Consider the following 23,202-nt stretch of genomic DNA (forward strand, 5'->3'; position numbering starts at 1 on the left):
ACAATATGCACCTTTGAGATTTAGACAAACTATGTAGAAAAACATATTAAAAATTCGTTTTGAAAATAGTGATTTGGTCATTTTTTTCAAGAAACAAATCATCCATCTGCTGCTTTGTGCCATTTTTGCTTTCAAAAGTCATTCATCCTACTGTGTAACCTCAGTGTACAAATGCATTCTGTCTTATTTTGGGGGGGGGGGGGGGCCGAGACCAGGTACACGTTATAATGCCACTTAACACACAATCAGAATGCAAGAAAAATTTAAAATAGGAAATAATGAGCATTTCTTACTCCCTTCCTCATGAAACAAAGAAAAACCATGCAAGGAATAAGCAAAAGAAACAAACTGGTCAATATTTAGCCAACAGTGTTCAGAAGTTTTCTAAGTGCTGACAGTTGTCAGCTAAATTAAACCAGATATTCAATGCCAGGCCATGTCCAGGCATCAACATTGAATATGTGGATATAACTGGACATATTATGGCTGCTAAAACGTATGTGGGTCCCAGCCGATATTCAGCTGTGACGCACATAAGGGGATCTGTGAAATTGTCCCATCCTCCTGTTCTGATCGCCCCCCCCCCCTCCCTGCCAAATCGGCATCTCAATACTTCTTCCACTCAATAGAGAGACACAAACTTCTGACTTCCATCCAATGGCCCCAAGGGGAACAGAGACCCCCCTTCCTCCCTCTCCTCAGGATTTACCTGGGGCCAACCCTGGTGGGATATTGGGATGGAGCAGAAGTTTTCCTCTTCTGGCTCTGGGTGCTAAATGGTGTCCACTGACCCTGGCACAAGTTTCACGGTACTACTGCTAGGAGTCAGTCTTCCATATAAGGGCATTTTCACATCAAGGCTGCTTAACTTACTTTGAATATTGACTCAAAGTAAAATATTAAGCCTAACATGAGAAGATGCGATTGTTCTTCCACTGTTTTCCAGCTAAACTGTGGAAGAGGCTGTTCACTTTCCAGTTTTCAAATCCTGTCTACATATGGATAATGGTCTGACTGAAAATTGTGCTGCTCACTAAGAAAAAAGGCATTCTCGTGGATGTGTATGTCCGAGGAGGAAAACAGCATATTTAAATTTAGGAGCTCATTTACTAAGCTGAGCTCAGCTTCTAGTGCAGGTTTTACCACATATTAAACATTAACACAGACCTGCTCTAATATCTAATTTATGTTAAAACAGACAGTAAAAATCCCTCACTAGCTGTTTAATGCAACAATGAGCAGTGAGTGGTCATGCTTGGGGCGGTCAGAGTGGTGGCCTGCTCTTACAGCACACGGATCATTATTGCACGCTAGCAGTTCTAACTGCAGAGGCAGTAACTACAACCATGCTGTCTAATCATAAGGCTGCTAACAGGTGAAATGGCCTTCCCATTCCTTCCCTCCCCCCCCCCAAAGATCTGGTCCCCCTCTCCCCCCCCCCCCCCCGCTGCAGGTTGGAACAACCTCCCAATCCTCTTCCCAGAGGTGTAGCTAGGTGGGGTGCAAAGGGAGCAGCTGCTCCCCCAATATGATTTTGAATAAAATGGTGCCTATAAGTATCAGCTCTTCAGCTTCATACTGACGCCTATTTCACAAAAGGTCTGCTTCCCCTGACATCAAAACATGGCTACACTTCTGCCCCCACTAGACACATGCTTCTCTCCCTCCCTCCCCCCTGACAGAAAATCTTACACAACATGTAACAGGGTGCCATGAGGTAAGTATCTGCCCTGCATGGTAAATGCTGGCCACACCACCTGTATCTAATGCACATGTGTCTATCTTTGCTGTTACAGCAAAACCTTACTATTACTACTACTACTTATCATTTCTATAGCGCTACTAGACATACACAGCGCTGTACACTGGACATGAAGAGACAGTCCCTGCTCGACAGAGCTTACAATCTAATTAGGACAGACAAACAGGACAAATAAGGAATAAGGGAATTACTAAGGTGGGAATAATAAAACAAGGGTACTGAACAAGTGAGTAAGGGTTAGGAGTTAAAAGCAGCATCAAAAAGGTGGACTTTTAGCCAACGTTTGAAGACGGCAATGGAGCTTGGCATACCAGCTCAGGAAGTCTATTCCAGGCATATGGTGCAACAAGATAAAAGGAACAGAGTCTGGAGTTAGCAGTGGAGAAGAGTGCAGATAAGAGAGATTTACTCAGTGAACGGAGTTCCCGGAGAGGAGTGTAGGGAGAGATAAGAGTGAGAAGTACTGAGGAGATGCAGAGTGAATGCACTTGTAAGTCAGTAAGAGGAGTTTGAACTATATGCAGAAACAGATAGGGAGCCAATGAAGTGACTTGAGGAGAGGGCTTATATAAGCATAGTGACACTGGAGGAATATAAGTTGTGCAGCAGAATTTTGAACAGATTGAAGGGGAGAGAGATGGCTTAGTGGGAGACCTGTGAGAAGCAAGTTGCAATAGTCTAACGAGAGGTGATGAAGAGTGTGGAAGGGGTTCTGGTAGAGTGCTCAGAAAGGAAAGGATGAATTCTGGTGATATTATAGAAAAGAAACAACAGGTTTTATCAGTCTATTGAATATGTGCAGAGAAGGAGAGAAAGGAGTTGAAGATGACCCCAAGGTTACGAGCTGATGAGACAGGGAGGATGAGAGTATTATCCACAGAGATGGAGAATGGGAGAAGAGGAGAGGTTGGTTCGGGGGAAAGATAAGAAGCTCAGTCTTGGTCTTACTGTACTTTAGTTAAAAAACCCCTTGATGTATGTCTGCTGTTTTGCCACTCGCATAAGTAGAAATGACAAAGCAAGTAGATGTTTCTAAGGCACATGTGTTGCACTTTGCAATTTTCAAATAGGCACATTTTCTTTGAAAATTTTCATAAAGTACAAATGTGAAACCACCAGCATAGGTCACAATTACATAGACAGTTTTAAAATTGTCCCCCTTCATATGCACAATTATTTCTGCTCTTCGCTCCGATAAGCTGCTACTATAAAACAGGGTTCATCACATAAGAAATATTGATACAAGGGATGTAAAATAAAAAAAAAAAACATTTGTAGATATTTACATCAAAGGAACAAGTATAATACTGCTTTGTCCTGTTTGCCACAGCCAACTTTTTGTCCTATTGTATGGCATTTTTAGTTTCTAGCGGCTTTTCTTCCAGGAATTACTACAAATTATTCTACCTGTACCCCCAACCTCCAGACATGCCCAGATGGAAACTGTGATGCCATTGAGGGGAAAGATCCATCCGTCTGTCCACAGGATTGCACAGGTATGCCTCATGGGGTTTGATGCCAGTGCCAGGATTGTATTCAAACTCTGTGCTCTCATATTTCAGATTTTGTATGGTATTGCCCCTGACTATATGTTGCCCTTATTACTTTGCCTTCTCTCAATTCATTCTTTGGTGCAAGAGACTTCCTGCTCTTCATTTTCCTACCTGTAAGAAAGTAGTTTATAAATCTATATTCAGCTACATTTTCATACCAAGGTACAAAATGGTGGAATTCCTTGCCGAAAAATATACAATCCCAACGGACTATTTGATTTTCGTAAGTTTTTGAAATCTTTCCTTTTCAAAAAATTTCTGTCAATTGACCCTGGTGCATAATCTCCCCTTCCATTCTCCCCATTATGCTTTATTATTGAATTCTTTATATATTTACGATTCTTTCCTTATTGATATGTGTGGGCTTATTTATTTTGTTTCATATTTTGTAATGACTTCTTTTTAGCTTGTTAGCCACATTGAACTCAAAATTGTATGGGAAAATGTGGGGTATAAATGTCATAAATAAATAAGAGTGGGCATTGCACTCTATGCCTCTTGCCCTTAGTTCAAGCTGACAAATGTGGGAGCATGCTCAGTATGTTTCCTTATCCGGTTCCAAATACTGGTCATATCAGAGGAGTGACTGATTATTGGGAAAGGGATAATGGGAAAGCTAATAATATATTGCATAGTTTTAAATGGAACTCAAACTAAATCCCATGTAAAAGGTGCCTATTCTCTTTGTTCAAGAAATGCTGGGCCTTTGAGCCAAGATTTTAAAAATACAAAGAAGTGATTATTTTCATTCACTAAAAATGGCAACTATATTTCTGTTGTATAATTTCTAAATCATAAATTTGGGTGAATTAAGTCCCATGTGCTTGAGGAGAGCATGTTCACAGTAGTTGAATGGTATTACAAAGCCACTTTTACAGTATGAATATAAAAGACCATAACGAAGGCCTCATCTAATCCGATGCCATCGTCACGGAGATGAGATTTTCTGTAAAAGGACATTTAAAAAGCCAGGCCTACAGTGCATCCTGGTACAACTGGTCAATTCTTAATCCCCGGTTTTAGACATATTGATAAATTCTCCAACATCAGTAATTTCAGTATAATCCTGCCATAAACAATGATGTCTATCTCTTGAGTTTAGTTGCTCAATAGCTAAATGATTGACTATTGTATATGTGTTTGATTAGAGAATGATGTCATTGGAGGTCATAAGAAAGGCCCACTTATGGGAATTCGGGCAGGATATGGGACATGTTATTGCTACCCAAGGAAGAACTGTTACTGTGAGAAGCATGACATAGAGGGTAAGTGCTGTACAGTTGAAGATTTTGCTTAAAATTAAAGCTATAGCATTTTTAAACAAAATGCACAGCATTCCTTATTTTTGGAAGTATATAAACATGTGAAATTACCACAAGATATGTAGGTAAAACTAATATTAAAATCTATGGGCCTGGACTTCTGGTGACATCATCGATAAGATGGTAGCTATAGCCTGAAACTCCATCATTGCCCTAATAATTAAGGTGAAATTTTAGCTTTTACGTTCTCAGTTTTCAAGTCCACTCCTGTTGCTCTATAGGAGCCTCCTCTGCACTCCAAGAATATGTCATGGCAGCACCACGGCAAGATCAAACACTATTTTGAGGCACCGGGCTGTGAAGGTCCCAATGGCCCACATGTTTCACAAGACACTGATGCAGTTTCGTCCGAGGAACAGGATACATCTGCCTCTGAGGAGCAGGAGAGTTTTTCCCCCTCGGATGGGCATGCCCCTCTTACAAAGAAAGACTTGCAGGTCCTGCGAAAAATTAAAATTAGATCTGCAGCGGGATGCGGCTCACTGAACGTCAGAATTGAAACTCCTTATCCAGGATCTCCACAGGGCCTAGAAGACCTTGGGACCTGAGTAGAGGAAACAGAACAATAATTGGAGTCCCATTCAGAGCACTGGCGAAACTTAGACACCTGAGTGACAGCTCACACTGCAACATTGGCCCAACTTACTGAAAAGCTTGAGGACATTGAAAATAGAGCACAGCATAACAACATTTGACTGTGTGGAGTACCAGAAACAGAAGCTGAGGAAGATTATGTGCAGCTTGTACGCACCATCTGCTCTCTCCTCCTTCAGACCACCATGACACAATCAGAGAGTACCTAAAGATTTTATGCTGGATAGAGCTCACTGGTTTCTTGACCCTGCCTGCAATGAAAGACCCCGAGACAACATAGTGGCCTGTTTGCACTCTTATCCTCTGACAGAGCAGATCTTAATGGCAGTACATAAGGCAGGTGTCATGACTCAGGAGCAGACCAAGGCAATCTGCCGCCTGAGGCAGGGATGAGATGCCACCCTGCCCTCACCTGGCCACGGTCTGGCATCTCTCCCCTTCCCTCCTCAACCTTCTTCCCCATCTTTACCTTCTTTTTTTCTTTTCCAAAAGGCGGCAGTGGCAGTGGCAGTGATTCCCATAGGCTGCCCTTCCACTGACACTGGCCTCTTTGATCTACTGCATCCCACCTCTGAGGAAACAAGAAATTATGCCAAGAGGCTGCCCACAGTAGGGAGAAAAGGTTGGTACCGGCCAACCTTTTCTCCCCAACATTTTGGAAAAAAAAAAAAGAAGTTAAACATGGGGAAGAGGATTGAGTAGGGAAGAGGGGAGATGCTGCTCCATGGAGACTGCCGTCTGAGGCCCCTGCCTCAGTTGGCCTAATGGTTAGGTTGCCACTGGTGTGAATTATAAAAATGCAAAAATTTAATTCTTCCAGGATTTATCCAGCACTACCTTGCAAAAATGCCACAAATTTAAAGAAGTCACCTATTTAATGAGAGGGATTGAATAAAATATAAATGGCTATTCCCCTTTGGCTTATCTTTTATGCTTAGTGAGAAATTACCAGATCAAAACTCCAGCAGAAGCCCAGGCCCATCTCAGGAAGGTGGGCTTGTGGAAGAGCCAGAATCTTCTTGGTCTTCGAGAGGCCATCTTACACCATGTTGGCACAGGGTCCCTGACCAGGCTCACCATCTTAAAAGACACTCCTTAGAGCCTCTCCAAGCTTGAAAGCCATTTTACTGTTGCTTGTTCTTTGAAATTCATCTCGATTCTGACACAGTGTTCCATATTTGGGGACTTTTCAGTCTTACAGTGCTATGTTTCACTTCTGTATATTATGTTTTTTCTTACCTGAAAGGTAATTGTCCTGAAGCTTGGGGCTCTAGACGTTATGGTTTTTGTATTTCAGGGTATTGAAGGGGTGAAGGGAATTCTTGAGGGTGGGGCGGGAGGATAGGGGACGCAGTCGGGACATGGTCTTGGGATGTTACTTTTCTGACTTTGTTTCCCTTGCTCCGCAGTTTTGGGTGGGTTCCTAGGAGATGTAGCTATTCGGAGGTGAGGAGGATGGACAGCTACCCCGGGATGACTACCATTAATGTTATCACTTGGAATCTCTGTGAGGTGAACTCCCCTATAACAAGAAAAAAGACCTTTCAGGCCCCGCATTGCCAAGGGGTGGGGGTAGCATTTCTCCAGGAGACCTATCTGACTACTGTGGAGCATGAGAAATTACGGAGAGAATGGGTTGGTCGGTGTTTTCATGCTACTGCCCCTACTCCTAGAAAAGCTAGTACTGTTATTCTAATCAATAAAATATTCTCTTTGAAGAACAGGGGGTGTTTCATGATATTCAGGGCAGATGGGTGGTGGTTCATTGCACCATATATGGGAAACCCTATCTTTTGACCTCTTTATATGCACCAAATATATTTGATAGTACCTTTTTTTACCAGTTTATTACAAATTCTATTGGATTATCCAACCTGTCCCATGTTATTGGGTGGCAATTTCAATGCAGTAGCAGATCCCGTTAGGATAGAAAATCTTTGTCATGTCCCTTTCCAGAGCCCAATGTGGGGGAGTAGAGATCTATTATGTCCAAGTCTAAACCACTTAGATATATGGTATATTTTCCATCCTAGGGAATATGGATTTACTGACGTCTTTAGAGCCCATGTGTGTGAGAGTTGCCTAGATTATCTTTTACTTTCTAAGACTCTTTTTTTCATAGCTAATGAACAAATGGATCCAAGTAATTTGGAACAGAACTTTTTCAAAAATCACAAATGAAAAGAAAATAAAAACCCCGAAACAAAACAAACAAAAACTTTCCCATGTACATTCCTACTTCAGTCTATGAGAGGGACTTAAGGATAACAATGAAATGTCTAGAAAATCATCCTGTCCAGAGAATTGTTTCTGTTATGGTAGAAAATGCAGGCGACAAAACCTGACAAATTTCAGTCTCATCCATGAGAAGGAGTTTCTGAGGCCTGTCATTAAAGAAAACATTACTGGGCATCCTGAGAATGTTTGGATAACATTTTCAAGATCACATAGAAGTTTTGCTTGTGGGAATAAATCATAGGAATAAATATGTGCATGCTTGATTGAAAAGAGAGAACATAAACTTCAAATATATGAAATTTTACAATCTCCTGCCTTTCTCTTCCATAGAGCCATTATGTGATGATGTCTGCAAGACTGTGATCGCAGGGGCAGTCCTCTTGTCTTTTATCATCTCCGTGCTGCTTTCCTCCTACTTTATCCACCGATACCATAAGAATTCACCTAAGCCCCCGATTGCTTCTGCAGAGATGACATTCCGACGTCCGGCACAGTCCTACCCCATAAGCTACTCTTCTACTAATGTCCGTCGACCTTCACTAGACTCGATGGAAAACCAAGTTTCTGTAGACACATTTAAAATACCAGTAAGATATTTTCTTTATTTCCTCTAGGGATATGCAGTCATTTGAGGTGGCATTTCCTATGTCGTTTCAAGTAATGTCCTATTGGAAATGTCTTATTTGATCACAATTCATCTTTCATTATTAGTACACACTATTTGCAAAATGTTTATGTTTATTTATTTTTGACATACCTTAATATCCCAAGCATCAAAGCAGTTTACATATAAAATTTCAATGAAAAAAAGTGAAAGGAACTCCATTTACTCATATAGGACAGAGAAAGTAAAATATCAGGTTTAAAAAGAGAATGAAAGAGTAAAAATGGTTGAAAGATAAGCATACCCCCCTCCGACTAGTTGGGGACTCAGAATATAGGGGTTCTTAAAGTTATTTTAAATTTGCATAAGAAGGTTCTGCTCATAATTGGCAAGGAAGGGTATTCTGCAAGGCTGGAGCAAGGAAAAGGAAAGCCGAATGTCTCGTCAATTCAAGAGAAGCTCGTGCATGAGAAGGAAGAGCGCATACTCTCAATGACTGTGACCTCTGAAACAAAAATTAAAACAAAATGAAAAATCCAGCAAATCATACAGGAAACTTACAGAGAAAGCTGCGTAAATGAGGCAGGGATGCATGTAGCTTACAGTATTCTGTAAATTACGTGTAAATGGAAGCCCTGCCTATGTCCCACCTCTGTGCCTCCTTTGCATATACTTGCCAAGTTAAGTGAATGTTTGCAAAATAGTGCTTGGACACCTTGCTAGTACATACACAGATAAAAGCACACATATGCCCATAAGTGCTAATATTCTAGACATTTACATATGAAAGGGGTGTGTGAATGCAGGTGTCTAGATGATAGAATTGCCCTTTGCATGCTATTCTAAATGTATAAATCTAATCAATAAGCCAATTATTTCTGCAAATATCAATGGACGGGGTAATATAATAAAGCAAGTAAACATAGAAGCAATAATGCACTTTGTAATAAGTAAGTCACATACCACACAAGGCGACTCGTTTCACAAGAGTATGAAAGCTCTTAGCTTGCATTGCCACCCCACTGGTCCATGTAGACTTCTAACATGCCATGGCATGCTAAGTTTTGAGGATCAGTCCCTGGTGCAGCTGATGTGAAACATGCCGCATATCGGTTGATGGTTCCTCATTGTATTAAGATAAATTTCTAACCTGAAGGCTTTTTATTAAAAAAGGGAAAAATGTATGAAAGTTTTCAATATAAACTTACATTTGAATACCAAACTATTAAAAGTGATAGAAGTCTATATGGACCAGTGAGGAGGCGAGGCAAGGCAAGCCAAGAATTTTTATTAAATGAGTCACCAAGAGCTTTTGTGAAACAAGTCGCCTACTGAGGTCTGTGACTTACTGATTACAAAATGAATTATTGCTTCTATGTAGCGTGAAAGTTTGGAGATGCTGGGTTATTGTTTACTTGCTTTATTCTAGATATATGTTTGGGTTGAACATGCCAGAACCAGGTATACCCTGGCATGTACTGCCCAAATGCATATGCTAGATACATAGGTGGTTGTTTTAGAAGCATCCCAACATGTAAATGGCAACATTAAAATATCTAGAGAAGTCCAAATGTTTAATGCCATCTCAAAAAAGTGGACATTCATATGTGGGAAAGCTGAGTACATCTAGACAGGGAGTGGTCTGTACCGCCCCAAAATCCAGATGTGCATTCCCTATTTCACATATCAGAGACACAGAGGCTATTTGCCATCAAAATACTGTCAGTTGTGCATCACAAAAGATGCTTTTCTATTTCGATTGAAAGGTGAAAAACAAACATTGTACTGCGAAGCCTGTGTTTAAGTCAATTCTTGGGAAATTGTGGGACTCTTGATGGTAGGCATTGTTTGCCCAGTCCCAGGAGTGTACAGGGCAAACATTTTCAGTATGTCTGGTATAACTGAAGGCAGTTAAATGTAAGCTGCACCAGTACAGAGTTATGCTGGTATTCTATAATTGAATTTAGTCACTGAGGTGCCCTTTTACTAGGCTGCGAAGTGGCCTGCGGTAGTGTGGACACGTGAAATTGGTGCACGCTGGGCCATTTTTTTTACTACAGCTGGGAAAACGGCTTTTTTTAAAATACGGCAGTAAATGGCCATGTGCTAAAATTAAAAGTAGCGCATGGCTATTTACTGCCTGGGCCCTTACTGCCACCCATTGACCTAGCGATAAAGACTCATGTGCTACTCACACAGTAATCATGCAGTGCACGCCAATGTGGCCGCACTACCAATTACCGCCAGGAACGCCCTTCGCAGTATAAGGTAGAAAATTACTTTCTACAATGGGAAACAGCATACACCACTGGGGTAGCGCAGGTGCCTGATGGTAATTCCAAAGTTGGTGTGTGCTATTTCCCATCGTAGAAAATAATGTTCTATTTTATACTGCGAAGGGTGTTCCCGGAGGTAATCGGCTACCTCTGCTTAGTAAAGAGGCCCCTTAGGTTGTGTTATAGTACAGGCTCCTACTGTGTATCCTTGGTGTGCCTAAATGTAGGCACCCAGCCAGTTGTAGAATTTTCTCCATATATAGAGAGGGGTAAGGGTGATGGATTAGATATACCTCCACTCTGTGGTACAACCAAAATGGTTTACAATTATTTGTTATTACAGTATATAGAGGTACTTTCTCCGTCCCTAGTGGGTTCACAATCTAAGTTTTTGTAACTGAGACAAAGGAGGGTGAAGGGACTTGCCCAGGGTCACAAGGAGCTGCAGTGGAAATTGAACCCATTTCACAGGTTCTTGATCCACTGCACTAACCACTAGGCTACTCCTGTGTGCTCCATAGTGGGGCCTTGCCCCTGAACACCCTTTCTGCACCCATTTTTCAGTGCATATAAAGCTAGGTGCACATCGGTGTGCATGTCTAGTTCTATTCATGCTGCTCCGCTGAACAGGGCCGCTGAGAGACTAAGCCGGGCCCAGCGGCGGCGGCCTTGCCCCGGGCCTGGGGCAGAATCGTCATCGCTGCCCCCCTCCCCAAAATCATCACCACCACCACCCCCTCCCAAGTACCTTGGCTGACCCCGCCAGCTGCAGGCAGCGCGGCTCCTTCCTCAGCCCAGCATTGCCTGCCCCGAGGCTGCTTTCCTCAGGTTGCACATGCTTGGTCTCAAAACTGAGCATGCATGGCTTGAGGGCCCAGCAGCTGCTAGGCAGGCAATGCAAGGGGGGCCCAGCGCTGGAGTTTTCTCTCTCCTGCTCCTGTCAGGACGTGATCACCCGGGTTCCGTCAGGAGCAGGAGAGAGAGACCCCTAGAACAGCCCTTCCCCCCAGAGGCCCAGGCCCGGGGAATTTTGCCGCCCCTGCTCTGCCCTCTCGGTGGCTATGCCACTGAAAATGAAATTCAAGCAGCACTTAAATGTCAGCTCAGCATAGAACGTCTAAGTGCTCTTTGAAAATTCACCTCATAATTTCCATGAACTAACATTGTTAAATAATAGAAAATTATATTTGCATTAAAATATAATAAAAATAAGAAAGAAAATAACATCTGTAGCATACACGTGGAGAGGCATAATCGAACGGGGCGCCCAAGTTTCCATGAGGGCGTCCTCACAGGACAGCCCCGTGAAGGGGTGAGGAAACCCGTATTATCGAAACAAGATGGGCGTCCATCTTTCATTTCGTTAATACGGTTGGGGATGCCCAAATCTCAACATTTAGGTTGACCTTAGAGATGATCGACCTAAATGTTGAGATGGTCGACCTTAGAGATGGTCATCCCCGGTTTTCGGCCATAATGGAAACCGAGGACGCTCATCTCAAAAATCACCAAATCCAAGTCCTTTGGTCGTGGGAGCAGCCAGAATTCCCCCTGACATACCAGGACACCAACCGGGCACCCTAGGGGGCACTGCAGTGGATTTCACAAATTGCTCCCAGGTGTATAGCTCCCTTACCTTGGGTGCTGAGCCCCCCCAAACCCACTCCCCACAACTGTACAACATTACCATAGCCCTAAGGGGTGAAGGGGGGCACCTACATGTGGGTGCAGTGGGTTTTGGGTGGGTTTTGGAGGGCTCACATTTACCACCACAAGTGTAACAGGTAGGGGGGATGGGCCTGGGTCCACCTGGCTGAAGTGCACTGCACCCACTAAAACTGTTCCAGGGACCTGCATACTACTGTCAGGGAGCTGGGTATGACATTTGAGGCTGGCAGAGAAGCTGGCAAAAAAAAAGTTTAGTTTTTTTTAAGTGTGTGAGGGGGTTGGTAACCACTGGGGGAGTAAGGAGAGGTCATCCCCAATTCCTTCCGGTGGTCATCTGGTCAGTTCGGGCACCTTTTCATGGCTCGGTCGCAAGAAAAAATGGACCAAGTAAAGTTGGCCAAATGCTTGTCAGGGACGCCCTTCTTTTTTCCATTATTGGCCGAGGACGCCCATCTCTTAATCATGCCCCAGCCCCTCCTTCGCTACGGTGCCGACACGCCCCCGTGAACTTTGGTCGTCCCCGTGACAGGAAGCAGTTGAGGATGCCCAAAATCAGCTTTCGATTATGCCGATTTGGGCGACCGTGAGAGAAGGACGCCCATCTCCCGATTTGTGTCGGAAGATGGGCGCCCTTTTGTTTCAAAAATAAGCCTGATAATGGGCCAGATTCTATACAAGATGCTTACAAAACCCGCGTGGTAAACATTTCTAGATAAGCATATTCTATAAATGACACCTAGATTTAGGCATGGTATATGAATACACTTAGTTGATATCCCAGCGCCTAAAACTACATGCCTCCATTTACATCAACAAAAATATGACGTAAATCCCTGCACATAGAATTTTCAATCTATTTGATTCAAGGGTCTCCTTAATATACAATGCTACCCCTCCACCAATTTGATCCACCCTATCACTACGATATAATTTGTACCCCAGCATGACAGTGTCCCACTGGTTATCCTCCTTCCACCAGGTCTCATAGATGCCTATTATATCTAATTTTTCATTTAGTGCAATATATTCTAACTCTCCCATCTTATTTCTTAGGCTCCTGGCATTCGCATATAGACATTTCAAAGTATGTTTGTTGTTCCTATTTACATCATGCTCGGTACTTGACAGTATTAATTTGCAATATTTTGTCTGATTTTTATTTTTATTTAAGGACACCTGATCTACTACGGTCTCTTCTGCAACCTCACTATCAGGATACCCTATCTTCCTTGTTTTGGTGATATCTTTGAAAGATACATTATCCCGAACCATGCACTTTTGAGCGACTGTCGGCCTTCCCCCCGTTTAGCAGAGATTAGGTGGCGACGCAAGTAATTGGGAAACCAAACCGGTGCTGGGCAGACTTCTATGGTCTATGCCCTGATCATGACTGAATAGATAGGGATGGGCTGGAGTGTAAATTTTAAGGGGCTTCAATGTTAGCTTCAGAACTCAGTACAAGAAGAGTGCTGGGCAGACTTCTACGGTCTGTGCCCTGAGAATGGCAAGGACAAATCAAACTCGGGTATACATCTAAAGTATCACATACCATATAAAATGAGTTTATCTTGTTGGGCAGACTGGATGGACCGTACAGGTCTTTACTATGTTAGATTTACAGGCTCTAGGTCTTATTCTATAACTATGCATGTAAATTTTGGAGTGCCCATGAAACGCCCATTTCCCTGCCCATAGTCATGCCCCTTTTGAACTGCACGCATTACAATTTAGGTGCAGTTCATTACAGAATACACTTAGTAAGTTGTGCGTGTAAATTCTAATTATTGAAGATTAGTGCTCATTTTTGCTTGTTAGGTGGTGTTATCAACGCTGATTAGCTTGTTAAGCCAATTAAGTTACAAAGATTTTTATGGAATACACTTATAATATAGCGCAGAGCGCTAAGCGCATTATATAGAATCCGGCAGAATATCTGTGAAAGGAGAATGCTATATCATTTCTCTGGTGACATAACTAATGAAAAAAAATCCTTCACTATAAATGATAATTAATGATCTGTTGCATTCTAGTTTGCAAGACTTGTTTGATGATATCACAGATGACTGGACTACTTTTTTGTTTTTTTGTTTATATTTTTTGTGTTGTTTTGTTCAACAGGAAGATCCAAAGTGGGAATTCCCTCGAAAAAACCTGGTTCTTGGCAAAACTCTAGGAGAAGGGGAGTTCGGAAAGGTTGTCAAAGCAACAGCTTTCAGACTTAAGGGGAAAGCAGGCTATACGACAGTGGCTGTAAAAATGCTCAAAGGTACTTTCCTACATAAATCACTTCCATCATATATTTTGCCACACATTTTATTTTTCAGGCTTTAAAAACAGGTCCAGCAGAGACCACTAAAGCTATTTGCAGTGTTATATATCTTTTATTTGAAGGAACATTAAAATTTGATGTAATGCAAAGAAGAAATGTTTGAAAAATAACATTGATATTCAAATATTATTTATTTATTTTTGTTACATTTGTATCCCACATTTCCCACCTATTTGCAGGCTCAATGTGGCTTACATAGTACCGTACTGGCGATCATCAATATCGGTATGAACAAATACAGAGTGATGTTGTAGTAGGGTGCGCATTATGTGTTACAGATATGTTAGGGAATCGTAAGGGGGAAGAGTTAAGTTGTGTCCAGTACAAGCTTTGGCTTCGTTGTGTTGCAGGGTTAAGGCATTTAAGTTGGATCGTTAGAGTATGCCTTTTCAAACAGGTAAGTTTTTAGTAATTTCCGGAATTTTAGGTGGTTGTTTGTTGTTTTCACGGTGCTTGGTAATGCGTTCCATAGTTGTGTGCTTATATAGGAAAAGCTGGATGAATAGGTTGATTTGTATTTGAGTCCTTTGCAGCTTGGGTGGTGGAGATTTAGGTAGGTCCATGTTGATCTTGATGTGTTTCTGGTTGCTAGGTCTATGAGGTCTGTCATGTATCCCGGGGCATCTCTGTAGATGATTTTATGAACCATGGTTCAGATTTTGAATGCAATGCATTCTTTGATTGGCAGCCAGTGCAGTTTTTCTCGTAGGGGTTTGACACTTTTGAATATCGTTTTTCCAAATATGAGCCTGGCTGCTGTGTTTTGAGCAGTTTGGAGTTTCTTTAAGATTTGTTCTTTACATCCCATGTAGATTCCATTGCAGTAGTCTAGGTGGCTTAGTACCATGGTTTGTACCAAGTTGCAAAATATTTCCCTCGGGAAAAAAGGTTTTACTCGTTTGAGCTTCCACATTGAGTGGAACATTTTCTTTGTTGTGGCTTTCAATTCGCTCTCCAGTGTGAGATTTCAGTCAATTGTGACTCCGAGAATTTTTAGGCTGTCTGAGATAGGGAGGTTGTGATCTGGGGTGATTATGTTGGTGGGTTTGTTCATGTTGTATTGGGATGAGAGGATGAGACAGTGTGTTTTTTCTGCGTTAAGTTTTAGTTGAAATGCATTCGCCCATGAGTTCATGATGTTTAGGCTGAGTTTGATTTCATTGGTGATTTCTGCTAGATCATGTTTGTAGGGGATGTATATTGTGACATCGTCTGCATAAATGAAGGGGTTAAGGCCTTGATTGGATAAGGACGTGGCTAGTGGGATCATCATTAGGTTGAAAAGAAGCGGTGAAAGTGGTGATCCTTGGGGTACTCCACAGTCTGCTTTCCATGGTGATGATATGTTCAAGTTTGATTTCACTTGATATGTTCTAGTAGTTAGGAAACCTTTATTGAATATTGTTTTAGTGCTTTGCATTTTTTTTAGCTTTTTGTCCTGAGTTTTAAACTGATTTTGATATGAATTTCAAGGAACAGTCTAGGTTATATAGTAGCAGTTAACAAATTATAGGTTGAAAGTGTTGATGAAGCTAAACGGAATGGGCTTTAATTTGCATTCAGGTAATGTCTTCAGGTTTCACCAAAGAGAAAGATGAAAATAAAAATGCTTTGTGGCTAAAGTCATTACAAACGTGAAAATCTTTACAGAACATTGTGAAATTAATCTTGGTACATGTCCCAGTGGACACGAATCCACATCACTATACAAATAAAATGGCATTAGAATTGACACTAATTAAATCTTTTTTTTTAATGGTCTTTTACATATGGCAATGTGTTCATTGTTAGGGTCCATCAGCCAAGAAAGAGTTTTAGAACAGAGTTTGTACAGTTTTCCTCTTCTTCCAGTGAAAATGCGCAGAGTGCAGTAATTTATGGAATGGCCTATGATTTAGGTTGCATGACCACAATCTCATTGTGGCTTGTCCTGATCCATTTATAGAGGAGTGTGCATTGGACTATTGATGTTGTAAATCGATTGAAGGCAGTCTGATGTCTTTAAGAATTGTCAAAACCAAGATGTGTTATGTTTGAATCAAGAATAATGTACTTTTATTTTAGAAGCCCAATTTGTGATTTACATGTGTAAATACCTGGCATTTACTTGTGTGCATCACATATACATCTAAACCTAAGTTCTGAAAGCCGGTATTTACACATGTAATCAGCAGTATGTGTAGACTGCAAGAGCACATGGTTTGAACAGGGCTTGGGTGGAATTAAAATCTACTTGTGCATTCCCCCTTTCAGAAAAGAATGCACTTGTCCCGATATCTCAGCGCCAGGATATACAGCTGCTCCCAAGCATGCAGAGATTTGTAAAAAGTGTTTGTCTGAGCCAATCCTTAGCAGGAGGGATTAGAGGAGTTCTCCCTTTAATTCACCATTACTTATCCCCCTCTCCAAAATGAGAATAGGAACTGAGCCTCTCCTGTACTTAAGTAAAAGTTTTGTCACTTTTACTTGTAAAGTAGTATAGGAAACTTTTGCTACTTTTAACATAAGAGCATAAGAATAGCCATACTGGGTCAGATCAATGATCCATTTAGCCCAGTATCCTGCTTCCAGCAGTGGCCAATCCAGGTCACAAGTACCTAACAGAAACCCAATGTTTTGTCTCAGGGATGAGCCCTTTCTTTATAATGGAAACTACAATAGACCAATCTCCCTTAAGTAGTGACTCGTGGCTGGCTCACAGAGGTCTATGTTCAGTAATAATATGGGCCCAGACTAGGCAGAAGTGGGCAGTGCCTAAATTGCAAAGGAGTAAGACTGCTATAAGCTGCACACACACACACACACACACACACACACAGAAGCCTGCAGCTTCTCCGGAACCCACTCACATAGAGAAGCTAGAAGCTGGAGGTGTGTTGGCAATCCGTCGTGCAGGCAGGAAGGAAGGCGTCTCAGGACCCACAGGAAGTAAGAAAGCTACAAGGGCGACTAACAACGCAAGAGCGCCAAAGCCTGGGACCACTCCTAGTGTGTCTGGTCGGCGTCTGACCTCACTACAGAGGACACACTGGTGGCTCACCTGCACGGTCCCACCGCTTCCTGGACAACAGCAGATGGGCTCTTCACAGTGGGTGAACTGGCTCTGGGTCCACAGTAGGACCGTGACACCCAATTAGTAGCAACATTCCATTCTACCAATCCCGGGGCAAGCAGTGGCTTCCTCCATGTCCATTTCAATGACAGACTATGGACTTTTCTTCCAAGAACTTGTCCAAACCTTTTTTAAACCCAGATATGCTAACCACTGTTGCCTCCTCTGGCAGTGCCTTCCAGAGCTTAACTATTCTTTGAGTGAAAAAATATTTCCTCCTATTTGTTTTAAAAAGTATTTCCATGTAATTTAATTGAGTGTCCCCTGATCTTTGTACTTTTCGAAAGAGTAAAAAATCAATTCACTACTACCCGTTCTACACCACTCAGGATTTTATAGACCTCAATGATAGCCCTCCTCAGCCGTCTCTTTTCCAGACTGAAGAGCCTTAACCTCTTTAGCCTTTCCTCATATGGGAGGAGGTCCATCCCCTTTATTATTTTGCTTGCTTTTCTTTGAACCTTATGTAATGCTGCTATATCTTTTTTGAGATAAGGCAACCAGAATTGAATGCAGTTCTCAAGGTGAAGTCACACCATGGAGTGATACAGAGGCATTATAATATTATTTGTCTTATTTTGCATCCTTCTCCTAATAATTCCTAGCATTCTGTTTGCTTTTTTGGCCACCGTCACACAACGGGCAGAAGATTTCAGCATATTATCCACAATTAGGCTTACTTTCGAAAGAGAAGGGCGCCCATCTTTTGACACAAATCGCAAGATGGGCGTCCTTCTCCCAGGGTCGCCCAAATTGACATAATCAAAAGCTGATTTTGGGTGTCCTCAACTGCTTTCCATCACGGGGATGACCAAAGTTCACGGAGGCGTGTCAGAAGCATAGCGAAGGCAGAACTGGGGCGTGCTTAACACATGGGCATCCTTGGCCGATAATGGAAAAAATAAGGGCGTCCCTGACGAGCACTTGGACGACTTTACTTGGTCCATTTTTTCTTGCGACCAAGCCTCAAAAGGGTGCATGAACTGACCAGATGACCATCGAAGGGAATCGGGGATGACCTCCCCTTACTCCCCTAGTGGTCACTAACCCCCTCCCACCATAAAAAAACCTTTAAAAATATTTTTTGCCAGCCTCAAATGTCATACCCAGCTCCCTGACAGCAGTATGCAGGTCCCTGGAGCAGTTTTAGTGGATGCAGTGCACTTCAGGCAGGCGGACCCAGACCCATCCCCCCCCCCCCCCTATCTGTTACACTTGTGGTGGTAAATGTGAGCCCTTCAAAACCCACCACAAACCCACATGTAGGTGCCCCCCTTCACCCCTTAGGGCTATGTTAGTGGTGTACATTTGGGAGGAGTGGGGTTTTTTTTTGGGGGGGGGGGGTTGGGGGGCTCAGCACACAAGGTAAGGGAGCTATGCACCTGGGAGCAATTTATGAAGTCCACTGCAGTGCCCCCTAGGGTGCCCGGTTGATGTCCTGGCATGTTAGGGGGACCAGTACACTATGAATGCTGACTCCTCCCATGAACAAATGGCTTGGATTTGGTCGTTTCTGAGATGGGCATCCTTGGTTTCCATTATTGCCGAAAACCGGGGACGACCATCTCTAAGGTCGACCTAAATGTTGAGATTTGGGCATCCTCGACCGTATTGTCGAAACGAAAGATGGCCACCCATCTTGTTTCAATAATACGGGTTTCCCCGCCCCTTCGACGGGACGTCCTGCGAGGACTTCCTCAGGAAAACTTGGGCACCCCGTTTGATTATGCCCCTCCACAATACCTTGAAAACTACGTACAATCACCTAAACTTCCGGAAAACACTAAAAACTAACTTGTTTAAAAAGGCATACCTTACCGATCCAACATAAATGCCTGATCTCTGCAACACAACAAAACTAAAGTACGTAATGGACATAACACAGCTCTTCCATTATACGATTCCCTAATGTGGCTGTGCCACATGAACTTTATCTTACCACAACATTTCTATGTATTTGTTCACACCAGAGTCTGCAAACGCCTCTCTGGTACTATGAAAGCCACATTGAGCCTACAAATAGGTGGGAAAATGTGGGATACAAATGTAACAAATATAACAAGTAAATAAATCTCATGACTTTTTAATTTTCTCAGGAGTCTCTCATGAGGGACTTTGTCAAAAGCTTTCTGAAAATCTAGATATACTTCTGGTACTACGGATGATTTTAATGACAGGTTACAGATCACTAACAACAGATCAGCAATTTCATGTTTGAGTTCTTTCAGTACCCTTGGGTATTTGCCATCTGGTTCAGGTGATTTATCACACTTTAATCTGTCAATTTGGCTTAGTGTGGCTTCCAGGTTCACAGAGATTTCTTTCTGTTCCTCCACATTGTCACCTTCGAAAACCATTTCCAGTACAGGTAGATCGCTGACATCTTCTTCCATAAAGACCAAAGCAAAGAATTCATTCAATCTGTCCGCTATGGTCTTGTCCTCCCTGAGTGCCCCTTTTGCTTCTTCATGATCTAACAGTCCCATGGATTCCCTCACAAGTTTTCTGCTTCTGATGTACCTGAAAAAGGTGTTACTATGAGTTTTTGTCTCCATATTATCTCTCTTTTAGTCTTCTTTATCAATGCTTTGCATCTAGTTTGACACTGCTTATGTTGCTTCATTCGGATCCTTTTTCCATTCTTTGAAGGATGCTCTTTTGGCTCTAATAGCCTCTTTCACTTCACCTTTTAACCATGCTGGCTGTCATTTGCTCTTCTTTCCATCACATGGAATACATCTGACCTGGGCTTCCATGATGGTATTTTTAAACAATGTCCACTCCTGATTTAGGGCCCTGTTTACTAAGCAGTGTTATAGATGCGTTAGCATTTTTAACGTGTGTTAACCATGTTCGTGCCTACAATATCCCTATAGGTGCCTGCACGGTTAGCGTGTGCGCTAATTGTAGGCACATTAAAAACTCTAACACGCCTTAGTAAACAGGGCCCTTAAAGTCTTAACCTTTGCAGTCAACACTTTCAGCTTCTTTTTAACCATTTTCCTCATTTTGTCTTGGAGGGGCATAATCGAATGTCACTGGCCAAATAGATCGCCGGCGATCTATGTTGGCAGCAGTGCTACAGCTGGCCAGAACCGTATTATCGAAAAAGATGGCCGGCCATCTTTTCTTTTGATAATACGGTTTAGCCAGGCCAAATGCCGTGGAGTTTGCCGGGTTTGAGATGGCGGGGTTTGTTTTTCAGCGATAATGAAAATAATGGAAAGTTATGTGAGCCATCTCAAACCCCGGCCAAATTCAAGGCATTTGGCCATGGGAGGAGCCAGCAGTTTTAGTGCACTGGCCCCCCTGACATGCCAGGACACCAACCAGCCACCCTAGGGGTCACTGTGGTGGACTTCAGAAAAGCTCCCACGTGCATAGCTCCCTTACTTCGGGAGCTGAGCCCCCCAACCCCCCCCCCCCCCCCCCCCCCCCCACACACACACACACACACACACAAATGTACTGCACCCACTAAAATTGCTCCAGGGACCTGCATAAAGCCTCTAGGACTTATTGCTGCTGTATAACTTTGGCACACCAGTTCACACCTGAAGACTAATCTCTCTGAAAAAGTCCTTTCTTGAAATAAGCACGTTTACTCACAGTTAACTGCAGATCAGAGGTTGTGCCCCACTGGCAAAGAGTCCCCTGGTACTAAGATTAGCAGTAGGTCAGAGCTGGCACAATGGTGTACAATGCCCTCTTTCAGCACCATTCAAGGTAAGAACTACGTTCTCTAACGTGGGTAATACAGGAAAGGGAACTAAAACTGGCTTACAAAAATGGCCACTACCGCATGGACTACAACAGGAAACAAAACAGGGCACACTCTGACCCAGTTAGCGGGGGGAAAAGCACCATGGGAGTAGAGCCCAGTACCCTACACCCACTACAATGCATTGCTGATGTGACTCTGCAGGGCACCTAACAGAAAAGGTGTCACACTCACCTGAGAGCCACATCACAACCAGGGAAAGGCTGTCGGAGGATACAACACATTCTGCTGTCATGGAGGTGGGTATGGCATTTGAGGCTGGCATACAGGCTGGCAAAAAAGGTTTTCAGTTTTATTTTTTTACTTTGGAAGGGGTTTGGTGACTACTGGGGGAGTATGGGGAGGCTTTTTGAGGCTTGGTCGTGAACATAAAAGGACCAAGTAAAGCCGGCGAAATACTGCTTAACGCCGTTTTTTTTCCCATTATCGGCGAAAGCTGGCCATCTGGTAGCCATGCCCATGCCCGCCCATGTCCCGCCTTCGCTAATCTACCGACACGCCCCCTTGAACTTTCGCCGGCGAAGCGACGGGAAAGCGGCGATGCTGTCAAAAATGCCGCTTTCGATTATACCGATTTCGCCGCTTTTAATAAATCGCCGGCCATCTCCCGATTTGTGTCGGAAGATGGCCGGCGATCACTTTCGATTATAAGCTGGATAGTCACCCTTTCGAAAATTAAATGCTGCTACAGTAGATTTCTTTAGTGACTTCACTCAAGATATCAGCTCAAATTTGATCATGTTATGATCACTGTTTCCCGACGGATCCAACACCGTTACCTCTCATGCCATGCTGTGCATTCCACTAAGGACTAGATCTAAAATAGCTCCCCCTCTTGTCAATTCTTAGACCAGTTGTTCCAAGGAGCAGTTATTTAAATAGAATCGGGCCTTTTTTCCTTAGTTCAATATTCCGCACATTGGCCCAATCCTAATACTTTCCAGGCTCATCTATTGCAATGCCATTTATGCTGGATGCAAGATCCATCAAATTAGAAAACTTCAAATAGTACACTGTACCGCTGCCCGCCTGGTGTGCAGGGTATCATGTTACTCAAAAGCCTCCCTTTACTTCTAAAATTACATTGCCTTCCATTAAAGACCAGAATTACCTTTAAACAATGTGTATTTGTATACCAGATTTTGTATGATATGTCTCCTTCATACATTCAAAACCTCATTGAACTGCCTAAACGAAATACTCTTCACTCTAGCTGAGATAATATTTAACCATCTCTCTGACCTCATGTGCACCTTTATTTAAATTAGTCACCTTATTTTCTAACTCCTCTTACTCTCTCACCTATCTATATGTTAATCATCTCTCCGACCTCATGTGCAACTTTCTTTAAATTAGTCACCTTATTTTCTATTTCATCTTACTCTCTTAGCCATCTATATGTTCCATCTTTGCTTATACCCTACACTGTCAATTAAAATGCTATATTACGTATTGTGTTGGCATTGTTAGTAGTATACTATCCATGCTTTGTATTGTTATTTGAATATTTTATTGCTGTAATTATCTATTGCTCATGTTTGATTTATTCTCATTGTACACTGCCTTAGTGAATTCCTTCAAAAAGGCGGTAAATAAATAAATACATTTATTACATCTAAGAATTTTACCTCCCTAGTGCTCCTTGATATAGCATTTTTCCACTCAATATTGGGTTAATTTAAATCATCCATTATTATAATGTTGCCTGATTTGCAAGCTTTCCTAATTTCTGTAAACATTTGTTCATGTATCTGTTCATTCTGTCCTGGCAGATGGTAGTACAGCCCTACCAATATACTCTTTCCCTTCACACATGGATTTTCTATCCACAAGGATTCCACACTGCTATCTGTTTCATGTAGAATATTTATTTTGTTTGACTCAATTCCCTCTTTACCATACAGTGCAACCCCCCCTCCAATTTGATCCACTCTATCATTGCAATATAATTTGTACCCTGATA

At 42.5% G+C, this 23,202-nt stretch overlaps 1 protein-coding gene across 1 annotated transcript in view; it reads left to right on the top strand.

Annotated features, from left to right (window-relative positions):
- The window catches only part of RET (ret proto-oncogene), a 157,425-nt gene that overhangs the window by 67,932 nt on the left and 66,291 nt on the right, over positions 1-23,202 (top strand). Inside the window, exons 9-12 of the mRNA XM_030204979.1 lie at positions 3,148-3,258; positions 4,464-4,580; positions 7,800-8,056; positions 14,136-14,283. Coding sequence (XP_030060839.1) covers positions 3,148-3,258; positions 4,464-4,580; positions 7,800-8,056; positions 14,136-14,283 — 633 coding nt within the window. The remainder of the gene's footprint in view (positions 1-3,147; positions 3,259-4,463; positions 4,581-7,799; positions 8,057-14,135; positions 14,284-23,202) is intronic.

The sequence above is a fragment of the Microcaecilia unicolor genome, chromosome 5, assembly GCF_901765095.1.
Source record: "Microcaecilia unicolor chromosome 5, aMicUni1.1, whole genome shotgun sequence".
Lineage (NCBI taxonomy): Eukaryota > Metazoa > Chordata > Amphibia > Gymnophiona > Siphonopidae > Microcaecilia > Microcaecilia unicolor.